Source organism: Dermacentor variabilis, chromosome 5 (genome assembly GCF_050947875.1).
Source record: "Dermacentor variabilis isolate Ectoservices chromosome 5, ASM5094787v1, whole genome shotgun sequence".
Classification (NCBI taxonomy): domain Eukaryota; kingdom Metazoa; phylum Arthropoda; class Arachnida; order Ixodida; family Ixodidae; genus Dermacentor; species Dermacentor variabilis.
In genome coordinates this window covers 66,574,560-66,599,200 of record NC_134572.1, presented here as the reverse complement: position 1 = coordinate 66,599,200, position 24,641 = coordinate 66,574,560, and the positions used below count along the sequence as shown (strand labels likewise).

Sequence of the window (24,641 nt, the reverse complement as noted above, 5' to 3'; positions counted from 1 at the left end):
GTCAACAGACAAGGACAAAAGGCCTGACAGATCTAGGATAGATGCAGCAGTGCTTAGAATGCATGTGTTAGGGTACGTCAACAAGGGCTTGTAAGATAAGGAAAAACGTCACACCTCTTACAAAGCATGCATGCGTGCACTACTATTTGTAATTTTTTTCCTTTGTTAAAAAGAGTGAAAAGTACAAAGTAAAGAAGGGTTTGCCAAACACTTCTCTGTTGTTGTTTCGGTTCATGTGCTTTCTTTTAAAAGACTGAGCAATACCTGCCAACAAGGATTTGTATACATGAGTTCGTCACACGATTTGTGGCAGCTCTTTTCTTCATACATGTTCCTTTGAGTTATTTCACTTCTTTAAACATAACATTAGCACGTGAAAGATCATTGCCTGCATTATTTGATTGTGAAAGTTACGAAGAAAATGTTCAACATTGGGCTGCCAGATAGCAATATCCCCCAGTTTTTCACTTTAAAAATAAAATCTTATTTTTACCTCCCGAATTTAAAAAAAATAAAAAATAATAAAACTAATGCCAAGAACCCTATGTATATAATACAGAAAGGCGTCAATAAAGAAAGCCTTGTCTATATAAAGTGGGATGCCTTTGAGTCTTAGAGTATTTATTATTAACACTATTATTTTTTCTTGGTTTCTATGTTTTTTGGTTAACAGTAGTAAAGGAAAATGTGGTCAATGTGAAAGCCATTGCAAGGTTTCTCCTTTATTAAGTTTATAGTTCATTTTATTCATTGCATATTCAAGCTTTCCCTGAATAAGCTGCACCACCTGCAATGTTAAAGTTATTAAAGAAAGGAGGAGCTAGTATAACAAAAGTAATCTCTAGGCTAAGATACATTCTGTTTCTGAAAAACTCTTTTTTTTTCATTCATCACCATCTCCTTATTCATATCATATCTGTCTGTTCTTTAAGTGAACAGACCTTAGAACATTTGTCAGGTGAGCTTGCTTTGTCGGCCAGGCAGTCTTCATTTGCAGCACTTATAGTAACATACTCGGATGCAATGTGAGTGCATGATCAGGCTTTTGCCAAAAACACAGTCATAGGTGTTTACATTTGTTACATGCATCTAACGATGCTTATTTATTGAGGCATCTAAATGGGACCTGTTGATCTTCTTGCTTACTGTGCTCCTCGTATTTCCCTGACCACCTTACTTGAATATTGTGTTTAGGATGATATCTGTAGGAACTATTCACATCATTGATTCCGCCACATTTTACAGGTTGCCGACTACATTATGGATCCCGTGACACGCAGCCTCTGTGCTGGCTGCTCGAAGGAGATCAGCTTCAGATCGCTGCTGCCTAATGTGTTTGAGGGTGCCATAATGCATGGCTCGTTGGTCAAGGCTCAGATAAAGCAGGTGAGAATTCTCATTGTCACTGTGCAGTTAAGGGGGCCATGACGCCGAATCTTGTAGCTTGAATTATGCATTGCATGTTAAACTGCATGCATCCAACAGCAAGCTGGCATAGTTTGAGCACATTTAGTGTGGTAAAAGATGTTTATGTGAGTTTTTGTTAGATCACAGTTGAACTGCGCATCAGTTCACATTAACTGGTGATGAACCAAAATTGAGCCTCTAGCAATGGCTCTTTCAGAGTAACAGAGGGCAATCACCATGCCTTTGTGTTCTGCAAGCACTAGAAGGGATTGCAGAAGCTGGTAATATACCATGGTCACCATGCTTTGTTTCTATTTTCACATGTGTGTCTCAGTAAGCCCAAGTTAGTTTCTGCAGATGCTCTTGGGCTTGTGCCACTTGTATCACATGTGTTAAAGATTTACGGGCACAATTTTATGGTAATGCCCTGGTTGCGCCGTTTGGAGCTAGAGCTTGTAGAGCAAAATATGCAATGTTGTTTCAAACTGTTTTGGAGCAGATGACACAGCACTGTCCCTGCATTTCCTAACGCTACACAATCGACGCCAAAATGGCGGCCGCTGTTGATGGGAGCGACTAAGAGGCAGCGATTTCAAATTGAAATTTCAAGTTAAAATGTACACTAATAGCTCAGCTTTTCATGTGTATAACCATATTGGTCTCTCTGCTCTCAGTTAAAATGATAAACTAGGAATAGCTGAACAATTGTGTCCAGTGCATTTCATCTTTCTTAGTAGCACTTTGCCAGCATGGTGCAACATGGCGAGACAAGATGACATGTGACACCGGTTGCATTGGTGATTGTTAAAAAAATAAGTACACAAAGATTTTAGTATTGTTAATACTACTGATGTTGCAAAAGTTGGCCCTTTCATAATAAAAACATATCTTACAAGTCTTTCAGAAGCATGTTAATTTACTGTAACCCAGTTGAAATGCATATTGCAGTTTGCAATATGCATTTGAAATGCATATTGCAGATGCAATTGCAAATGCAGTTGAAATGCATAGGCTGAAACTGCAATGCAATCTACAGAACCAGACATGAACAGCATGTTTCTTTGTGAAGGCAAGTGTTACTGAGAATTGAAAAAGGAACTCTAACTGTGCATTGCTCACCCCCATCTGCATGTGCTGTCACTGGCAACATGATGTGTGTGGTCTGCAGCTATTGTGATGAATCCAGCTTGTTGCGTTTTGTAGCCGTAGGTGTTACCACAAATAATGAGAAGTTTAGCCTCCCATAGCTGTCCTCAGCAAGAGTGCTAAATTTTTAACATTCTGACTAAGTGTTTTCACATTAAAAAATGTGAGCCACTTTGGCACACTCACCTTGTGCCGCGTGCCCCGTGCAGCACATCTTTGTCTTGTCGCATTGCGTCGCCAACCTCGTGCACCTTCTCCTGTTTCCCATTCACCCTCTTGCCAATGTCGGAGGGGTGGAAGGGAGACTGGAGGGGCGACGAAGGCATGCCATGCAGGTTGCAAGGCACAAAGCTGGGTGTGGTGAAGTGGCTGGCGATTTTCTTCTTTGCTTAGATTTCACATCCTTTTTCTTTTCACCCTAGACAAGCAGTAGCCAGATTTAAATGCCATAGTCAGTAATGCAGCATGAGGACATTGTAGTACATTTAGGAACATTGTAGTGGTGTATTTTACCATAGAAAACACACAAAAGTTCACACTGGTAGATAACTTTCTCGCTGCTCATTGTTAAACCAAGTATTGTTGAGACCAATAATGTATAAGTAATTTCAACTCTACTTTTCTTTGTCTAATTAAAATGTTTGATTGTTTGTCCCCTCTGCTTTTTTCGTGCAACCCTGTTGTAACAGTTATCAGTTATAACAATGGGATTTCCTTGTCACTTAAATATTATTATAAGTTGGTTTGAGTGGACATACATTAGAGAGTTCTAGATTGTGCGTACACATAACTACCGTTTACAGAATGCCGGGTTGTAGGGAGGTGTAAACGTGAGCAGCTGGGTTCATGGTGCCAACATGTGACAAAAGAGTTTAACCATAGAGGACACAGAATTAATATTGCCGTGACCAATCATATTCTATTTATCAGCTGGTGTAAAGTGTCAGCAGTGGCACAATCAACAATATGCATTCCTGTTGCTTTATATTACTTCAGTAAAAACACCTGCACAATACAAAATTATTTTGGGCATTGTTGGACAAAATGTCGCTACCACAAGATGTCGCTACCAGCATTGTTACTGCCATCCACATTTACTGTAACTAGGTATTTCCGTAAAGAATTTTAGGCTGCCAGCAGGGGCAGTTGTTTGCTTTTTATTGTGAGCAGCAGTGAATAACAGTGGCGGCTGGCCAGCAGAGCAGCAGGCTCTTGTCGTGATCTGGTAGCTTGAAACATTGTCTTCTCTAGCTCATGCCGAGCCAGTCGTAATCTTTTTCATCCATCGTGAGCATCCACTAGTGGCATTGCTACATAGCTCTATCCCCAATGCGCAATGGGATAACAAAAGGGAAGTTCTAAAGAAAAACATACAAGGCATGTGGAAAAAGTTCAGCAAAGTCTGTAAATCTGTGAAACTGCATAAATAGCAGTGGAACAAGGGGAAGAGATATATGTAGCGACGCCACTAGCAGGCACTACATATTGATACGTTTACAGGCTAGCTAGAGCCCTGTGTTTGTTTAACACCTTGAAAATAACTATGCTGATCCAACACACGTGTTGGAACATGTGTGAAGCAGAGCTTTAATGAAGCAGTTAATGAAATGTTTCAAAACTAAATACAACCCAGAAGATTGCCTTTATTGTCATTCTGTACATGCAGTTTCATGCTTTGTTTGTTTATGCACTACACAAGTCACAACTTCAATATCATGCACTGTTTATGCTTATGCACGACACACTATTCACAGTCTATGCCCGAATGCAAACAGCAGTTTATGCAAATGCACACTGTGAGATGTTCACGCAGTGATGTCATGTAGACAGATGCAATGCTTGGTGTTTGTCAAGGGAAGAATGTTTAGGAAAGGTGCATGTGTTTCTTTCAACATGACATGAAATACTGTGGTAAGGTTGACTATTATTCATACTATTTGTCCATTTCATTCCTGTGTCTGTGGCCTAATGTAAACGAGCATGCGCACACATGTAAAATGTGGATGTGGGGCAAGCACCAATGGTCTCAAGGAGTTAGTTACATGGCATTGGCATGAGATTCTGGTTCACTGTCTGGAGTATTGGACTGTTGTGCTGGGAGACGTGGGTTCAACCCCTCATTGGATATGTAATTGTTTTATTTTCTTTGTTAGAGCTATTTGGTAAGACAGCAGCAGCAGCAGAGCCCTGTGGCCAAAAAAAGCTGGGAGACATTTCAAAGAAAACATTATAAAGGGCCACCAAAGGAGACACTCACCACCAGTGTTATGAATGGAAACTACTGCTACACTTGGCTTCATGTTGCCATGGCGACAAGTCACAAAAACATGTCTCTGTGAATTAACGCGAAGCAACTGCTAGATGGTTCTCGCCTGCATCTCATGCTGGAGAACTTTCGTTGCCTTCTGCAGACCAACGAGGCCCAGCATACTGTCAACATGCTGAAAATGGATGAAGGTGGTGCTGACAGCTTGGTTGCCCGCTCTATTGGATGGTCCGTGTGGAGCCTACGCCGTGGCCTGCAGCAGCTGTGTGATACTCTCGCAGAAAAGCTGGACGCAGCACCCAACGTCCATGTGTATGTCAATGAAGCCAATGTGTCATTGAAACCAAGTTCGGAGGGCCGAGTCTTGGTGAGTGTGCAGTTAGGCAAATAGAGTATAAGTGTAAGTATAAGTGTAAGTTAGGTAAATAAAGTATAAGTATAAATAGGCAAATTAAGTATCACTGTGATTGAGTGCTCTTCACTGCACTGAGTGTCAAGCTTGGCAACATGGTGTTGCACAGCAAGACAAAGGGTTAACTAGAATCAGTGGGGAGTGTGATTGACAAGGCAAAAAAGAACTGAAGATGAAGTAATGGTACTTGGAAATGGATCAGTGCTGTTTCTATGTTATATAGAAAAACAGTTTGTATGACCTTACCGATTCATCAATGTTTTGGTAGGCTACTTGCTAAACAATGGCTATTGCTCCAAGCTTAGACGTAGAAGTGGCAGCTATAATATTTGGTAAACGACGGGATATGAGCAGCACTTCACCAGATAAAGAAAAATGCTGTTGCTCTTTCTTAGCTTGACACTGCTGGTCACGGCGTATGTCTTCAGCTTTGTCTGCACTGCAACAAATGACGCTTGTGGCCATCTCATTGAGGTTACAGTAGATTTGTCCTTGGGATTGGGGTAGCATATATTAGGCATGCTAATAAGAGGGCCTAGTTACTGCACTTGTCATCATCTTTGAGACTGAAGTAGATGTTTCCCACCTTTTTTTCATGCACTGGCCTCTTGGTCCAGGCACAATCTATCAACATATCCACTGTTCACAAAATTTACGATAATGGCATGGGGAGTTGTCGAAGTATCTGTGCTGTGACTTACTGCTAGTGGATAGACGACTATCAATGAACGAAAAATGAATTTTTTGGGAGTAGTATGACTTGTGCCGATGTTCTGTGCTGCTAATCAAGGTTCTCTCATGCAGTGCATATTGCCTTAAAGAATGCAAAAAATTCTGCACAGAATTTAATATGTTATGGCATACAGTGCCCATTAAATTGGAGACTATAGTGAGAAGTCAAGCCTACTTTTAGCAAAGAAACACGTTGATTCTTTTTAGCCAGAGCTGCATGCTTAAGGTGAGCAAACATATTAGTCAAATGTACCACTGACAATAATAAGAGAGAGGATATCTCCCTATTGCACTTATTATACAATAATTTGATATTTTGTCTCCATAGCTAACAGGTTTCTGGCCTTCAGGTTTCTTTTCTTTCGCTTATAATGTCGACAAGTGCTCATGATGATGGCCTAGTGTAAAGAAATATATATATATATATATATATATATATATATATATATATATATATATATATATATATATATATATGTATATATATATATATATATATATATATATATATATATATATATATATATATATATATATATATATATATATATATATATATATATACATTGAACTCATTCTTGTTTTGCAGCATGCATTCTGTCATGCAAACATTGAGAGCAGCCACTTTGTATGCATAATGGCTAGTGTTCTGTCACAGTATCAGTCAGTCTATATGTTTTCTTTTTTTTGTCTGTGTTTTTTTTATTAACACAATAAAAGTGCAAGTTTCTGTTGGTGTGCACCATCAGTGCTTATGCTAATAGCCAATCCTTAATGAAACAGGCACAAGATTGAGCACGCATTTCTCTGCTCATTTGACAATCATGCTGAGCAGTGTGGCCTCACGGAAGCTCAGTTGCTGTCACCGTGTGATAAAACCTCACCACAAGCAGATCACTGACTGCTGGTCACAACTCGCCTTGTTTGTCTTCAAGTGCTAAGCGCTCTCATTGTGTGTCATTAGATACGCTCTGTCCTTCCTTCTAAGTAAGCTGAACAGAATTGTAGCGGCAGCAGCAAAGAGTTGTATTGATGGAGATGCAGTGCATTCACATTCCTGTGAGTTCCAGCAATCTGCTTAGATGTGCTAGCACTGGCCAATGTTCAGAAGATTAAGTCTCTCTGCTTGCAGCTGGCAACAACGTCCCTCCTTCTATTATGGTTCCATCAAGCTGCATTATTCACAGCTTTCTGCTATGCCACGGTTCTTGTGCAGCAATTGAATTATTATTATTTGTTTTGAACACATATACACATATACACAGGTAACAGAAAAGGGAAAGCGAGGAGCAGGCTGGCAACTGCCACCGGAAGGGGCACAACGCCTGCCTACTCTTCTGAAGGGAGGTGACAGCAAGACAGAAATGGAAGATAGGAAGGAGGGGAGGAAAAAGGAAAGAGGAAAGGAGAGCAACAGGACAAATCTAAAGACTAAAGTAGAACTCTGCAGCCAGAATTAAAGTGACGCCGCGTGGAACAGCCTCCACAATTATCAACCACATTCATGGCTAGTTCGCTATGCGGCTAATTGTGTTCTCCACGATGAGACGCCAACTAAAGCTGCACGTGATCACCGTTTCACCGGTAGTCGGTTCACAATATACACTACAAGGTGTTTGAACCCGCCACCTCCCATCTTCGAAGGAAGAAGCGTTAGGGTACAGTACTGATCACACACAGTAGGGCCAGTCACTGAAGGTCACGCTACTGCAGAATGTTGAATGTTCATACTACAAACGTGAACCTAAGTTAGTTAGTTCTATAAAGGTTAGTAGGGCGCGATGGGCCTGATCACGTTTAGATGCACAGCCACTGGGGTATAAACATTCCTCGAGTGTCGCACACCGCAAGCCAAGGAGATGATAGTTTCTCACTAGCGACATGCGCTGCGCACTGAAAGCGGGACACTCAAATATAAGGTACTGAAGTGTCTCGTAGCACCCACAAGACGTACATAGTGGACTTTCCGCACGCCCTTGTCTGTATAAACGTTCGTGCACGTTCACGCAACCAACCCTCAGCTTGAGCAGTTTTGCTCTAGCGCGACGAGGCAAGCCTCGACCACGAACACGGGGCGGGAACGTTCCATTTGCGACGTGCTGATCTGGATGCTGCTTGAATAGGTGGCGACGAATCAGCAGACGAGCGTCATCAAGCTTGCACAAAATTTCTGGGCAGTCACAGTTGTTATGAACGCAACTTGAAGCGAGCCGATCAGCCTCTTCATTTCCGGTGATTCCTACGTGTGAAGGTATCCATTGAGCAACGAGAGATATCCCACGTGATGTAATTTTGCTCGCAGAGTCATTAATGCTGCGCACAAGTGGACAATCAAGCTCACTGCGTTGTAACCTTCTAAGGGCAGCACGGGAGTCCGTAAAGATGACAGCCTTCGATGTAATTAACTCCTCTTGCACGTATTTCAGTGCAACATTAATTGCTAGTTCCGCAGTTGTTGACGAAGTTGGATGAGGTATTTGAAAGATACGTCGTACTTGAGTTGAAGGGCAGTAAAAACCTGCAGAGGTGCCCTGACTGTCGTGTACAGATGCATCTGTGAAAACTTGAAGATAATCTGGAAACTTTTCGAACAAGTGAGACTGAGCCAATTGGAATAATTGAAACAAAGTATGTTAATTCATTCATTAATTCTGTCAAGCTGTTTTTGACTACTATGACTCTTCTGTGGTGATGCATATGTATTCTTACGTTTTCTTCTTAGCTGCTGTGCAATGTACAATATGTGGTTAAGTGTTTATATTCTCTTTCTCTGTCTCAGGTATCATTTGCAGAGTTAGCAATGCCTGTGGATCACATCTTCAGCTGCATTCCAGCACGAAGTAAGACCCACATGTTGGTGTACTTGCATTATAGCTTTTGTATTCTGGGTTATATCCTCATAGCCTACTTGCCTTTATATTGCAATTTAGACTGATTGATGAAGCTTAGTTTTGTGTAGCATGTACATTGATTTTTTGTGCTACATATGTATGTAACATGGCAAGGTTAGAGCATGGACATGCAAAAGAGGCGGTTAGTTGCAGCAAACTAGTACAGAAAAGTAGGCTGGAATAACGAGGATAATGTTTTGAATGTTCAATAAACATTCATCCAAACCATGCCAGCATGCCTACGTAATCAATTTTGTTGTAAACAAATCACTAAATGCCAGTCAGAAAGCATGAAGCCCAAACCCTATGTGGGTGATTTTGTGCACGACAGCGATGAGCAACGGCTTCAAGCGATGCATGATCGGATTGCTTATTCTTGTGACTCGATAGCTCGGTTCTAGAAATCTAGAATTTGTCACTCGTCACCCGGAAGTGCTATGAGCAACTAGCCAATAGCACGAAGCTGGAACAGGATGTACATCAGTAACATACTACAGTCGACTCTCATTACAATGAACCCTGATGATCCAACAAAAAATGTCTGTTTCATCTGAAGTCTGTAATATCCGAAACGCCTCACTTACGAAACTTTTGTCGTAATGTCTAACAACCTTATTGGAAAGTGTGAGGGACGAATGTCTAAAGTAAAAAAACAAGCAAAAAAAGTCGCAGTTTCACCCGAGAGGCGAAGCATCGATTGCAGTAGCAAATTATTGGACAGCTATGCGAAGTAAGGATAGTAGGTTTATTGGCTGTATGAAGTTGTAAACATTCTCACTAACTATATTAACAAGCACGGTGTCACGTGCGCGCAGATAAATATGAACACATCTCACTGATGACCGCGGAAAGTTGCTGTCAGATCATTAAAACGAGGAAGCGCGGTAGCAGCAGTGAGCGAATTGACCTTCATTCTGTCTCTTGCTTCAATGCAAACTAAACTAAATGTTGAAAGCACAGCGCATACGAAGCTACTGGCACAGGGCGCACTTTGTCCACATCGCAGATCGCTTTCAAGATATGATGCCCGCGAGGCCGCACTGTAAGCAGCAGCCGCCAGAGTAGAACCCACACTCACCCTCGCCTCTCCCCCCCGTGCCTCGCACGTGAAAGAAGACGGTGCGCTTCTGCCCCGCCTTTCTCCCTCACGCGTGCGATATTTAGCTGCGATCATTGGCTGACCCTCGCGAGTCAGTTGTCAGCCCATGTTGACACGACAAAAGCACGATTTTGACAAAAATTGCTGCTAATTTCGTCTGCTGTAGCCAATAATCCGTTGTACCACGGTCCGTTAAAATCGAACTTCGTTGCGTTAAAGAAATAGGTGGAGCAAACTAAGGTTAATGTATGGTCCGTTATATCCAAAAGTCTGTTGTACGCAGGTCCACTGTAACGAGCGTAGAGTGTATTCGTTATCGCACAGAACGAGCAAACAACCAAATTTCGATGCATGCAAGGATAAAAAAACCTACTGCAAGACCTTCAGATATATGTTATGCTGCTCTGTACAGCAAAACAAATCAACTTAAATTATTAGAGCCTGCGTCGCGCCAATTTTGGTGCGTATTTTTGCCCTCATATCGGCAACACCGGGGAGACGCTGCTCGAAGTGGTTGCTCGTATGGGGTTCTACTTGTAGGAAACAAGTGGACATGTCACTCGTCCCTATCGCACACAAAATCACTTGCATGGTGCTTATATTTAGAATTTAATATCTCTTATAATCTGTTAATAACTTGAGAGCGCAATTGCACGGTGCTTCATAGCCAATCTTCTACAATACTGTAGCCATTGTACTTATCGTACAAGCCAAAATCATGCTATCATCACGTGAATGAAAAAAATGTAAATCAGATAATAAATTCTGGTTAGCTCTAATTTGTTTATGTATCATTTGTCTTTGATAGTGCATTCTATGCAAGTATAGCATGGTATCCTAATCAGGCATGGACTATTCTTGCATGTCCGTAGAATTGATTGAGCGTGCAAATATAGTTGAGCCTTGTTATAACAAATCTGCATCTAACACAAAAATACCTTCGTTATATTCAATATTCATTATAAACATGTATTCATTACATGGTTGTACGGGCGAGAAACATTTTAGATTTATTTCATTATATCTGATAATTCGTCTTGTGATTGTGAACTTGTGATTTTCTTTTGAAGTTGTCCTATTGACAGGTGTGCTAGCTTATTCTTCTCCGGTGACCGATGTTCACCAGATAACAAAGGTTAAACGTTATTGCTCAGCGCAAGACATGCCTGCATGATTTGAAAATTATGCAAATGTTATCGTTCATTCTATGTTCTCACCGAACCTTGAACAAAATGAGAACAAGGTAAAAGCAGGAGCCAACGTTTCAACAAGTGGACTCGTCTTTTTCAAGGCGACAAGTCCACTTGTCGAAACCTTGGCTTTTGCTTTTACCTTGTTCTCGTTTTGCTCATCATCTTGAATTTCCATTTGCCGCCTTCCTCATGTTTTCCTTGGATTTCTCACTGAACCTTGTATTATCAGATTGCATGCCTGTCATGAATTGTGTAGTAGTTTCTGGAAACTATGCGGGCACCAACGATTACACTAGAACTTTCGACGAGTGACGTGCTTGACCCGCTGATCACATTTAGGCAATTGCCGACCCTGTTCGCCGCTATCGTTGTGCTTTGAGTGTAGCCTGTTTTTGTGGGCACAGCTTCGCCCAATTAAAACTTAGTTTCCTCATTCACAGTTTTACTGCTGTGTTCTTCACTGTCACTACTATGTGACAAGATCATATTTTTGTGTGTATAATCCACACCAATAATTTTTAAAATTTTAAAGTGAAGTTGGAGTGCAGGTTATATGCTAATTTGTCTAAAGGTGCAAGGCAGTGTACATTGCGCTGTCATGGAGCCACACTTTAAAACAGCATACTCCACTACCTAAAGTTTTGTTATATCCTAGGGGAACTCACCCTCTTCCCACCCTCCTGTGTTAAGCTTCCTTCTGCCCTCTTTCATGGTCTCCCATTCTTGTATTTTCATGTCACTATATCACGCTTAGTAGTCAGCAAATAGGGTAGACAGTGCCGGTCAACCAAAACTCGGATTCTCAGATTATGATGAGCTGCACTCAACAGCAGTCCTTAACCACACAGCAGAAGCTGAAGATTATCAGTGTCACCAACGTGATGGAGAACAGAGCTGCTGACTGAAGGTACAGCGTGGACAAGTTGTGCATCCACAAGTGGAGACTTTTTACAAAGATTAGAACGCTGTTGTGTGAATTTATTTCCGGGTGATATGTGCATTTTTTTTTGTCTTTTCAGGCTGTTGTAGTTGAGGGTGTGTGTTATACACGATGGCAAGTTATATGTAGAAAAATACTGTATTTCACCTCTAGTTTCATTTTTTTTCCCTGTAAATTTGGCCTCGGTACCCCATTACTTGTCCATGATGCACCATAGTATACTCCTTGAAAGTGGGAAACTGGGTCTTAGACATGAAGGTACAGTAATGTTTGCCAATAATATATGATGCCACAAGGACAATAAGCATAGGTAACTCTTCAAATCAGTGGTGTACTTCTGGCCGAAAATGAGAATCATCTACTGCTGCTTGTGTACGCACATTTGTGCTCACGGGTGTTATGTGTACAAAGGAAGAGTTGTCGGGCAGCATAGAGGAAGGGGAGGAAGTGAGAAAAGGAGAGAAAAACAATTCTGCTACTATTGTAGGGATCAGTGCCTATTGGACAAGGAAGGGATTTTCTTGCATTAGCTAGTGGCTCAATCCTTCAAGGAGGTTCTGAACCACTTTTTATAGAAGAAATGCATTTGGTGTTGAGATACACTATTTCCAGAGTACATACTTTGCAGCAAAAAGTACTTCAGTGCGTTCAGCATTAGTAGAGTCATTGGCAATCAAAGATCACCTTTGATTTCCGTCACGGTGCTCCCTCTCCTTCTGCAATGCCTTGCACCGCAAAGGCTACGGGGGAGTGGGGTGGTGCCCACAACGCCCCGCCTACTAAATGTCACCGCGGCGCACAGTTCAAATTTTATTTTGGATGTTCACGTAGATGCCACTACTTCTGATTTTGGCGCCTATGACGTGCCAAACTCAGAGGCTATCCCTCAACTTATGCTTGAGTTCACAGTGTTTCATTGCTTAGCTGTGCTACTGTGTACTAAATAGCTACATGCGGCTGTGTTTTCTTGCACCAAGTGGGAAGCAGCACATTTCATTTTGAACTTATCTCTGTGGAAATCACACCAATTCCAAGAATCGAACAAAACGTCATCTTTATATTCATTCATGCGAGTACGTCGGCAGCGCACACATCAGCTAACCGATAGATGCCACACTGTGGACTTGCATTGAAAGGATTCCTAATGTAACAAACTTTGAACATGATGGCGATGCACCTCGAAGGTGTGGAACTCGGTAACCAGACAACATATTAGTGCTCGTGCCCACTAGCTGTGCCACCTAGAGTCACGTCACGTACAGATACCAATCAGGGGATGTATTCTTGGACTATCACATTCGGCGATGTTATCACCTTCGCGTGTCACAGTGCTCAACCAGCCAATCAGCTGATCTGGTTTTGCTCGACCAGCCAATAAGCACACTCTGAAAGTGAAATTGCCAAAAGCGATGGTCCAAGAATATGTCCCCAGAGCATGCAGCTGTCCTCAGTGAGCTGCAGTGGGCTTATCACTGCACCCTGTGGTGACCGTGATATCTACACTATGCTGCAGACGCAGCTACATGCAACTGTAGTGGCTAACTGCAGTGTATAGTGCAACGTTTGGTGTGTGCACGACAGGGCTGGAGTGCGTGCTTGCGCTCATGTGCTCTAGTCTGGCCATGCTATGTGGCACGCACCAGCTTTGTCCTGCACCAGCTTGACCAACTGATAGTAGCCGCATCCCATTTGCACATTTTGAAGTGCCGCCGATACTCAATACGAAGTGAAGTCAGCCAACTTCTCTAGCCAGAGAATACAGGAGTGATTGTGTGCTGGCATGCATATCTGTGACCTTAAGTTTCGCAAGGTTTGAGGCTAGTATAGTGTTTAAAACTAACCGAAATTAGCGAGACCTGACGGCTATAACACTGATAAGCATTGTGGCCAAATTTTAATTTTTTCTTAAGCAAGCACAGCCGAACAGTAGCGTATAACAGTACGGTTAATCGTAATTCCAGATGTACGTAATTCTTATCAAAATTTGAAATACAGATTTTCACTTACTTCAGCCTGTCTATTAAACTGTATCAATAAATATACACAGTAACAGTTGGAACAAGTGCAGTGATCCAAACACCCTTCTTGATTAATGTCAGCTATCAGCCGATAGCAGCCATCTATGAGAATCTTGCATATGATGACAAATGCAAGCCGCTGAAGGCTTTAAAATTGGTGAGGATAAAGCATTGTTTGGAAAGAGGGTGTTTCAGAAAAAGGTGATTTGTGTTCTGCTTGGGAGCTTCACGTGCCACACATGACTGCGAAATTGCGCTGAGATGTTCACAACAGAGTATGCTATGCGCAGACTGTGTTTTTTTCACCAAGCCCGAGGGGTAGTTCCAAACCCTGTTAAGAAACCATTAAATGCAACTATATATGTTATGGCTTGAAAGTGATAGGAATGTGGAACTCCCATACACCAGCCACGCTGGGGCTAGCAAATGTTGCACTTCATCTCCACACCATCAGTTTTGGCAAACCATGCCTCTTCTTAGCGAATGTGAGGTGCATGGTTTACCACATGCTGGAAGATGCCAGAAGCACTCCTAATCCTTATGTCAGGGCTGCCATTGCCACAGTAATGGTAAAGAATGCATCAGAATGAACAAGGTGTATTAAGAGAAGTAATGGTTCTCGTCGAAACCTACTGCAAGGAGACAACAAACATCCCTGGACAATGCAGTGCCTAGAAGTTGAAACATAGCTTTAGCTACGTGCTTATGGAGGCAACCATGGTTTAGAAGAGTGGACTTTTAGCCATGTTTATAAATATCTTCTTTTTTATGTAGCCCATCGTTTCAAAGCTACGTAAAGCTAAATCTGTTTCAGGGGCATTTTTTAAGAGAACTGTACTGTATGTGTGTCTATTGTATGAATAAGCACTTGTGTGCACTTCAAGGCATTGTGTCACTTGTTCTACTGTTTTTGTGTTGTTTTCTGTGCTGGCTTGCTACAGTTCATATTTGGTCTGAACTTGCAGAGCTGTCCCAACTACTGATCCATGATTGGCCAGAGCTTGCTCAGTCTCTTCTGTCTATACCGTCTGTCCACATAGCAACTGTCAACTTGGAGTTCAAGGGTCAGTTGCTTTCCCATAAGGCAAGTCTTCACTTCACATTACTTTGCAGTCCTTAAGAGAAGAGAATTTCTTCAACTGCAAGGTTTTTCTTTCGAGGAACCCGTATGGTTTTCCTTTGTACCATTTGCTGCGAACGGGTGGATGCCTGATTTTTCCTTTATTAATTACTTCTCTCCACCTTGCGGGTTTCCGCAGAACTATTACGTCAAACTGTTGCCTGTGCTTTGAGTTGACAAATTCGACTTCGCCCTGCCGCCTGGTTAGCTCAGATGGTAGAGCAGCTGCCCCGGAAAGACGATGGTCCCGGGTTCGAGTCCCAGACCAGGACGAATTTTTTTTCAACTGCGAGGTTTTTCTTTCGAGAAACCCGTATGGGTTTCCTTTGTAGCATTTTCTTCGAACGGGTGGATGTCTGATTTTCTATTTATTAGTGTAGTCTCTGTATGTTGTAGTGGGTCTATAAGCTGGTGAGACAGGATTTGTGAAAGCGCAGTGATCAAAACTTGTGTGCCAGTGTGGCGAGTATATTCACGTGTCATTATTAAATTGAATTCTTCTCCTTTTGTCTTTTTAGTTCTCAGGGGTCATGGTTCCTTCCTTTGAAGTTCCTCACTTGCTCAACATCAGCTTTGACTCCTGCTGTTTTCCTGAGCATGATGGCCAGTATGACACGAAGACCCGCATCACGGTGAGAAACTGTTAACTATGTGGCTTACGTACTTTCTATGTTTGCAAGTGCACTCATCCATTCCTTCTGCAAAATTTGTAGATGCTGTATCTAACCAGATACCATGAAAATGACAGGATTAAATAAATTAAGCCAAATGTAAGCTGGCAAGATTAAGCCAAATGTAAGCTGACAATGTATAAATAGAAGTAAAGTTTACTTTCTTACTTACCACTCTAGTCAAAAATAATTTATGTGATTGTGCATGACACTGCAAAAACTCATGCTCATGCCAGAAGCATACTTGCATTCATTATTTCCACATTTATGTTGCTTATGCGCATAGGACACTAAGCAAGTTAATTAGGAATGATAATTTAACATTGCAGTGTATGGAAAACCAGACATTGCTAGTGTTGTTTTACTTGCCCTTGTCTCTTACATCATGCCATCATTTGATTGCTTCTAACTTTTCCCCCAACTCAATGTGCCGTCCTAGGTTCAAGTTATTTCATTCAAATTTCATTATTTTTGAGGCAGTCGCAAGATCTGTTTCGCCGGAATGCTTTTCTATGTACCCGCTATTATACAGTTTGTCCCTTGTCTTCAGCAATGTATTATTGGTGCGACCGGTTAGAATTCTCACTTCCTCATTAAGGTGACAGGTGTACTGACGTAGCTGAGGTTCTCAAGCTGACCTTTAAAGAAAACATCAGTGCTTACAACTAGTGGAATCGTAAAACCACATCCTCACACCAATTCTTCAAATATCATTCTTGCTTGAATTTCATTCTCGAATTTATGTGACACATAAGTTTTGTCTTTAAAATCATGTAGAAAACAGTCAGCTTAGATATGAATAAATGATAAGTCCACTGTAGGGCAAAAGCCTGCTTTTACTAGAGATCACTAATGACCGCTGTCCTGCAATAACTAAACCCACTCTATCTCTGCAAATTTCCTTATACAGTCAACTTCCGTTAATTCAACCCTGATGGGACCGACGAAATTGGTCTAACTACCTGGTGGGTTAGTTTAACAAGATGCAGAAAAAACGCCAAAATGCACCGCTGATTAATTTGGCAGTATTTGCCCAATGCTAGCACACCCTGAGTCAAATGTGCAATAGCTTTCTGTGTGTCCAAAGTAGAAAACTGACATAGAAATTACATTGGAGCTCCTAAACAGAGTAGAAATTTAACACACACACTATCTTTTAGCAAGAAAAATGGGCTAGGGTCTAATATGTGGTGCACTTGTGGCCAGTTTTCTAAGTCAGCTTTGCCACAAGATTAATGTAGAAACTGCTTTGCTGCTGTACAGGCACGCTATGCAGCAAAGCACACAAAAGCTGCAAAAGATTTTGTGGAAAAAAAAAGGATGCACGTTAGAATTGGGTAAATACTGTAATTATTCATTGTGAGGTTACATTGTTGCTTTAAAATCTTCCAGAGGCAGGCCGAAAATAAGCATTTTCGATGGGAGACTACACATGTTTGAGGCATTCGTTGTACCCTAAGCACTGCAGAGATTAACACTGCCGCTATTGAATTCACCAGTGAGGTCACAATAGGAGTCGGGTGCGTGCATGATGACCAGCTAAGTTCAAATTATTTGGTGAAGGCTAACTTCAAGATAGAAATAACGAAAGTTTGGTCCCATAGAAATGTATGAGCATCGGCTGGGACTTTAGTTATAACACAGCTATAACAAGTTCAAATTAACCAAAAAATTTAGTTAACTGGAGTCAAATTAATGGAAGTCTACTGTATCATCACTCCAACTAATCCTCTGCCATCATTGACTGCATAAACTTCCTTGATACCCATTCTCTTACTCTAATAGACTGCTGGTAATCTGTATCACACATCACTTGACCGGCTCAAATTCACCTGTGCCTTTTAATCTCAACTAGGGTGTTATATAAGTCATACCCCAATATAACAAACACATATAATGAGTTAGCGGATATAAAGAAGCAAATGTAAATTGTTTATTGCCATTATAAGCATGTGACAAATAGATATGTTGTAATGAATACTGATTATAGCGAGGCTACTTTCGTGTCAGATGCGACTTTGTTTTAACAAGATTTGACTGTACTTGCATTAGGTCTCAAATTCAAGCTAATCTCTAAACCATACTATCCTGTGCCAGAGGCAAAAACAAGGATAGCTCATGACAAACCCTGCATTCATTAGGAGCCAATTATATCAAGTCTTCTTCCTTGTCAGATTGTATCACTGTTGTTCTCATTTTCTCTTGATTCTTGCCTTCCAGCTCCTCATGGGGGGCCGCTGGTTTAAGCAAGCTTTTGGAGAAGTGGACAGTGCTGACCCAGATGTCATATTGGAAGCTGCTAAGGATGCTGTCAGGAAGTATCTTCACATTGATGAGCCACCTGTCAGGCACCATGTGAATGTGCTCAAGGTGTGTATAGACAAGTTGGTCAGGAGCTGGGCCACCACAGCTGTGGACTGTTGATAAAAAGCTTTCACAACAGTCACTTGGTTGCAAAAGTGCTATGACCCGTACACATCCATGGCGGAACATCTGGAAACTACAGATTCAGAAATCGGAGAAATAGAGAAACATGGAAACTCAGTGTGTCTTCTAACTAGCCTTCAGTGGAAAACATGCTTATGTATATACACATTCACGGAACTGGTGTGATATACAAAACGACAAACACATGCAGTGGCATGTGTTGATGAAAAAGTGAGAGCTCCATGTCACCTTAGCTCTTTAAATTCCAAGTTTTTTTCTGAAAAAAGTGCATCATATTCGAAACATTGTTTTCATTTTACCAATTTTTGCTCACATATATACAGTTGAACCTCGATATAACAAACTTAAATATAACGAAATTATCAATAAAACGAAGCACTTAACTTTCCTTGCGAATGTCACAAGCAAACATGAACACACCTCAATCGATGACCGTGGACACAAACGCTGGCGTGAGAAAGGGCAGCAGCAGCGAGCAAAGTGACCTTCGTGCTGTCTATCGCTCCAATGCAAACTGAGCGGCAAGAACACAGCATGCACAGAGGTATGAATCATCTGCAGATCACTTTCAAGATAGGGTGTGCATGACCATGCAAGGCACGCAATTTCTGCCAGAGTAGAATGCCACCCTTCTCTCCCCTCTCTCCCACTCTGCCTCCCCACTTTCTTACCTTGCGCGAACGAGAGTGAGCCGCAATCATCGATTCCCCTTGTGTGTGGTTACGAAATACACAGTTGCTGCTGGAAAACCACGCCGCCACCCCTCTCCTTGCCATCCCCCAACGGCTTTTCCCGTGATGGAAGACTGCGTTTCCTCTCAGCTTTCCGCCCTTGCGCGTGCCAGATTGAGCCACAATTTTCAGCTCCCCTAGTGTGCTTTCATTCGCACATACAGCATATGGCGTGTGGCCACGCTGTTATCGCCCTTCGCCTTTATACGGAACATCACAGCAACAGTGTTGGGTAAAAATGCACCTGGAATGTCCATATAATTGCTATCGCAATAAAATAAGGGAATCCAAGGGGCTTGATTTTACGTTACTCACAACTATATGAAGTGGCAGATAACAAAGCCAGAGAAAGCTTTGAGGAAATTGATTGTTATATCTAATTGAAATGTTGAAATAATAAAGAAAATGAAATAAATTAACTGGTAAAGCACAGCATGCGTAATGTGGAAGATGTTGGTTCGGCATCCACCTGCAGCAAGTTGTCTTTTTGTCCACTTTCATTTCGCTTTTTCTTACTATTTCTACATTTTAATGAAATAGCAATTAGACCAATACGCACCTGTGACCAAATAAGTGCCACATCGATACCATGCAGTGCATGAGGTGTGTGCGTGGGAGGGAAAAGGAGGTGCGAACTATACGCGAGTAAATATTACTTTTAAATAAATATTTTGGCCCAGTGTTAAGGGTGTGACACTTACATGGGTGTGGTAGTAATAGTAATTGGTTGTTTATTAGTTGAATAAAGGAATAAGAGAAAATAAAAAGAAGGAAGTTACTGATCGTCGCACTAACTGTTTAGCCCAGGCTGCTGACACCTGTATGACGGTCAGCAGGGGAGAGTAGAGTAAAGAAACAGGGATAAAGAGAATAGCAGAGAGTATAGTGTAAAGAAGAGAACTAATTAGTAATTACATACTATACGGTTGTGGCCCTTATACAAGAATATGCGATACATGTATGTTTAGGTAAGCATATGTTACACAAAGAATTGATAATGCAGTTATAACTCAATGTTAGGAAGTTGGTAAAATCGGCAAATTGCATCATTATATCAAAATTTCACTAAATTGAAATTCAATCTTTTATGCAAAACACAGTCACTGACCAACTCTTCTTTACTAGGAAGGGTTTTGTTATACTAAGGCTAAAAATAAAAAACACACTTTTGCTACACTATGATTAAAAATGCGTGGTGTTCCATGACGGGAAGGTATAAAAGGTTATTACTTCCTTACATGGAGGATTTTGTTATATTGAAGTTCGTTATATCGATGCTTAACTGTACACATGCGAAAGAGGTCTTCCCACAACAAGAAATGAAAACTTTCTTGGAAGCTGTAGTAATCAAATACATATGGAGAAAAAATACCTAGGTTATATAGAGTAGCTGTTTGAAGCTGAATTATGTGGTCAGAAATTTGACTCTGTTATTGTCCTTTGGAAAAAGCTTTTATAAATTTGTGTGCTTATGCAAAAATGATAGTACAAATTTGTGTGCTCATACAAATTTACATGTGGGCTTACATGCAAGTTTTTCTTTTGACACAAGGCCCTGACTTTATCTTCTTTTACATGATCATTCAGTTTTGAGAAGCAAGCAAAATTTCGAACGACAAATAAAAATTGTAATTTTAACCAGTTTTGCTTCATGTCACAGGAATGTGTTCCACAATACCTGGTCGGCCATCTCGAGCGCATGTCGAAGATTTGTGACTCTATCACCAATCTCAAGCTGCCTTTGACCCTGCTTGGATCATCCTATCGGGGACCATCTGCGAACGAGTGCATCTACCATGCAAAGCAAGGTGTTCAGAAGTATCTAGAAACTCTACGTGTGTAGTTGACATTCATGTCACATTCTAGTATGTTGACTGTAACCAATGCAGCAGTGTGTTGTCTACTGCACTTTTTGGCAGGAAGCTTAAATATTAGTATCATCTATGATGTGTTTTATAGAGTACTATACAAATGCTATACGGCAGGTGTTGCAAATATTTTTCACATGGTGGAAGCTAACGATAGTATAGGTTTTTAATGCAGTGGGGAACCTTGCATTTTTCTTCCATGTCTGGCCTCTCACACCTACCTCCTTAACGTGTGCAAGAGTACAAATGCACAATGACTGGGTAATTTAATTACACTGGCTAGTCGCAGAGGTCATGGGGCTAACATAATTGTGAATAGTCACTTTGGTGAAAAGGTCAATCTCGCTGTTTGATTTTCCAGCTGTGCAACTGGAGTCGCAAATCAAGCTGCTGAACCAATTATAGTGGTGCATTGGAGCAGGACAACAAAAGGTCTCAGTGCTTTCATATACTGAGGAACTTGCTATTTCAATGAGAGGGGCACCCAGCTTGCTTACTGCTTGCAAAGGTTTCATACTTTTCACCACTGTTCAAATACAAGGCAAAAATTATTACACGATTAGCGTAATTCTTGTTTTAAAAAGAAATAGTATTTTTGCTCTGCAATTTAGAGATAGATTTTGAGGCCTCTGCTGTGGTGATTGAAATCTTGTGAACAAGATAGCGCAGTTTCATCAGCGCAAAGGCTTTATAGCTCTTGTAAAATATGTCAACACACGGGGCACACAGGTATGTAATTTCATCCGTATGCTTCGGCAACGAAAATGGGGCTAGACGGGCTGGATCAGGCATTGCGCAGATGCTTGTGCCTTTACGAGGGAGTTTTCGCTCCACCTTCACTTGTCACATAATACATCACCATAAGCTTTCGATTAGTTCACAGTGAAGTGATAGCACCAATTTCAATGACTGTGCGGCTGCGTGGCCAACTTGGAGGAATCTATTTGCAGAGCAATCGCGAAAATCATTAGGTTACTGTAGTAGTTGCAGAGTCACAGAAATGTCATTGTCATGTCGTGAAAATTGCAGCTTGTGAAATAGCCTTTAGCCTGCTTGTTTATTTTCATACTCTGATATCACTTGAAGGGTTGAGGCAAAAGAATGCAGTAGAGATGCTGCTCACTGAAAGGCCACTGGGAAGGCTGATTAAGCCGGCATTGTAGCCATGGGAGAAGGGTTTTGAAAGAGAGTGGGAGCTCAAGCTGCTTTAAGCGCCTGCTGGAATCCATTTTGGGAACCCCTGCTTTACATAGTACTCCCTTTAAGGCTAACAAGCCTAATTAACCGGCCAAATATGTTTCCAATGTCCCTTCAAGTTAGTCCTAAAGAAAATATACTCTACATTCAAACATCCAAATAATGAACGTGGATATGACGAAGTAAATCTAAAATGTTTCTCACAATTATCTCCATGCAACTATTATATGCTTACAGCGAATACTGAATATAACAACGGTATTTTTACATCGTATGCAATTTCATTATAACGAGGTTTTAGTTATTGTTATTGCTTTGGATGTGATGAACCAATGTTCAGCTGAATTTTTCTTTGGACGAAGATATTTCCTACGTATCTTCAAGCAAGTCTCAGAGCGAGCTTACTGTACCATATTGTAGTGCTTTTGAGCCAAGTATTTTTGAGACATTTATTGAGTATTTGTGGACCACCAGGGTAATGGTTTTGTGGTGGGCAAAAATGCAGTTTTCTTTCTTTAAAGAGTGCTTCAGAAAGCTGGCAATATGCTTGCCATGAAATATCAGAAAGGCTGTGGAAAAGGCAGCTTGAGTATTGACTATTTTAGTTACAAAATCCAGGGGCCATTGTGTTGGTCTGGTAATGTGGAAGGTTTCTTAGTGTACTGCACAACATGTGGTGTTTGCAGTCATTCATATAGCAGAAGAGATTTATCTACATGCACATCATCACACAAATGTGCTAAATGAACACTGTTAATTGCAAAAGATTTAAAGGTAGGCTTTGAGAGCAGATTTCTTTTTTTTTCAACATTGTGGCATTTGTGCAAAACTGAAATGTTCTGTGCCACAGAAACAACAAAATAGGCCAAGAACTTACGCCTGGTTGGTCAGTTTAGTGTGATAAATGCAGGCCATGCTTCTTTGTGAGTACACTTGGCTGATCTTAGCTATGCTGTCGACGTAATGTGAAATGAAAACACAGGGAAGGTGGGAGATGGAAATTCAAGACGATGAGCAAAACGAGAACAAGGTAAAAGCGGGAGCCAACGTTTTGACAAGTGGACTTGTCTTTTTCAAGGTGACATATGCTTATGCTTCCAGGTGACATGTGCTCAAGATGATGAAAGCATATGTCGCCTTCAAAAAGGCAAGCCCTCTGATGATTGTTGTGGTGTATGAACGACTGTGAACCAGGTGTGAACAATGATTTCTCAGGTTACATCATGTGTTATAACAGCTATGTTGTATTTCTACAGTGCATGCTCAAGAAGGTTTCTTTAGGAGCTTTTGTTTAGCTATTCTTGTTCATATTTCAGTTTGTGTTGATGCTGTTAGCCAAGATGAGAGTTGTTGTGGTAGTTTCTACGTTGCGTTTGTAAGAGCTGTTCTTAGGATATTTTTCCATGAAGCAGTTTCTCTTAAACTTACTGGAAACAGCTTTTGCTGACTTAAATGCAGTTGCAGTTGAAGCAAAAGCGAGTAAAGTGGTTGAAGTAAGAGGATTGTGAACAGTCATGCCATATTATACGTACTGGACATTTGTGTATGTGTGTGTCTTGTTTGGACAGGTCTAAGTTTTTTAGTGCATTTTCTGCCCCTCATTGAGTATGCATACTAGGGGACCTGGCGCCCATTTGTCTTCCGATGCACATAAGAGTTGAGTGTCATGTTATCTTCAGCGTGCACAATGTAGACATAGTGATGCCTTCAGCTGAGATACATAACAGTGACCTGGCTAAAATACCAATATTGATTTTGTATTGGATTTGTCTTTTATAACCTGGTCATTAAGTGCCATAATGTGTGGTATTTAGTAGTGCCTTGCCACACAGCTGTTGACAGGGAAGTTTGATTGTGTGGCCAGTAGTATAAGGCTGCATTATGCTGTGATTAATTCAAGTGCTGTGAAATCTCAGTGAAGAGCATTTACTAGTTCATTTAGAAGCCGAAATGCAACAGTAAATGTAGCTTTTAGTATACAGCCAAACCCAGTTTTATTAGAAAATGCTCCATTGTTTGTTCTGCCCATACTATGTGTATAGAATGCTGTTAACACATTCTGTAGCTTTGCAGGTGTCTGCTATTCAGTGTTCTTAATATTTCTTAATTGGCAACCACATTGACCATATCTCTAATGAATTTTTAGTGTGGCATCATGTGGCATGATACCATGATAACCATGCTCTAAACACTACCAAATGTTTTATATGCGGTTACTGATTAAAGTGGCTGCCCTGCAGTGTGCATCTTGCATGTATTAAGGACATGATGATCCTGGAGCATGATATGAATTTGATAATTCTGTTTGATGCCAGTCAAAATATCTCGTAAGTATGTTCTGTGTAGTTGCTACATGATAGTAATAGAAACACTGTATTAGACTGTAGGCTGCAAACTCACGTACTGTGAATCACATGTATCTTTATGGTTCTCGTGTGCAGATTTTATAGCCCTCTTAGGCTAGCATTCTCTCCTACCCTTCCATCTAAGTTGCCGAGGGTT

At 41.1% G+C, this 24,641-nt stretch overlaps 1 protein-coding gene across 1 annotated transcript in view; it reads left to right on the top strand.

Annotated features, from left to right (window-relative positions):
- Ppox (protoporphyrinogen oxidase) overlaps positions 1-24,641 on the top strand; it is a 39,417-nt gene that overhangs the window by 10,605 nt on the left and 4,171 nt on the right. The window contains exons 6-12 of the mRNA XM_075692683.1: positions 1,246-1,386; positions 4,965-5,186; positions 8,743-8,803; positions 15,070-15,188; positions 15,743-15,856; positions 18,116-18,265; positions 20,735-20,882. Coding sequence (XP_075548798.1) covers positions 1,246-1,386; positions 4,965-5,186; positions 8,743-8,803; positions 15,070-15,188; positions 15,743-15,856; positions 18,116-18,265; positions 20,735-20,882 — 955 coding nt within the window. The remainder of the gene's footprint in view (positions 1-1,245; positions 1,387-4,964; positions 5,187-8,742; positions 8,804-15,069; positions 15,189-15,742; positions 15,857-18,115; positions 18,266-20,734; positions 20,883-24,641) is intronic.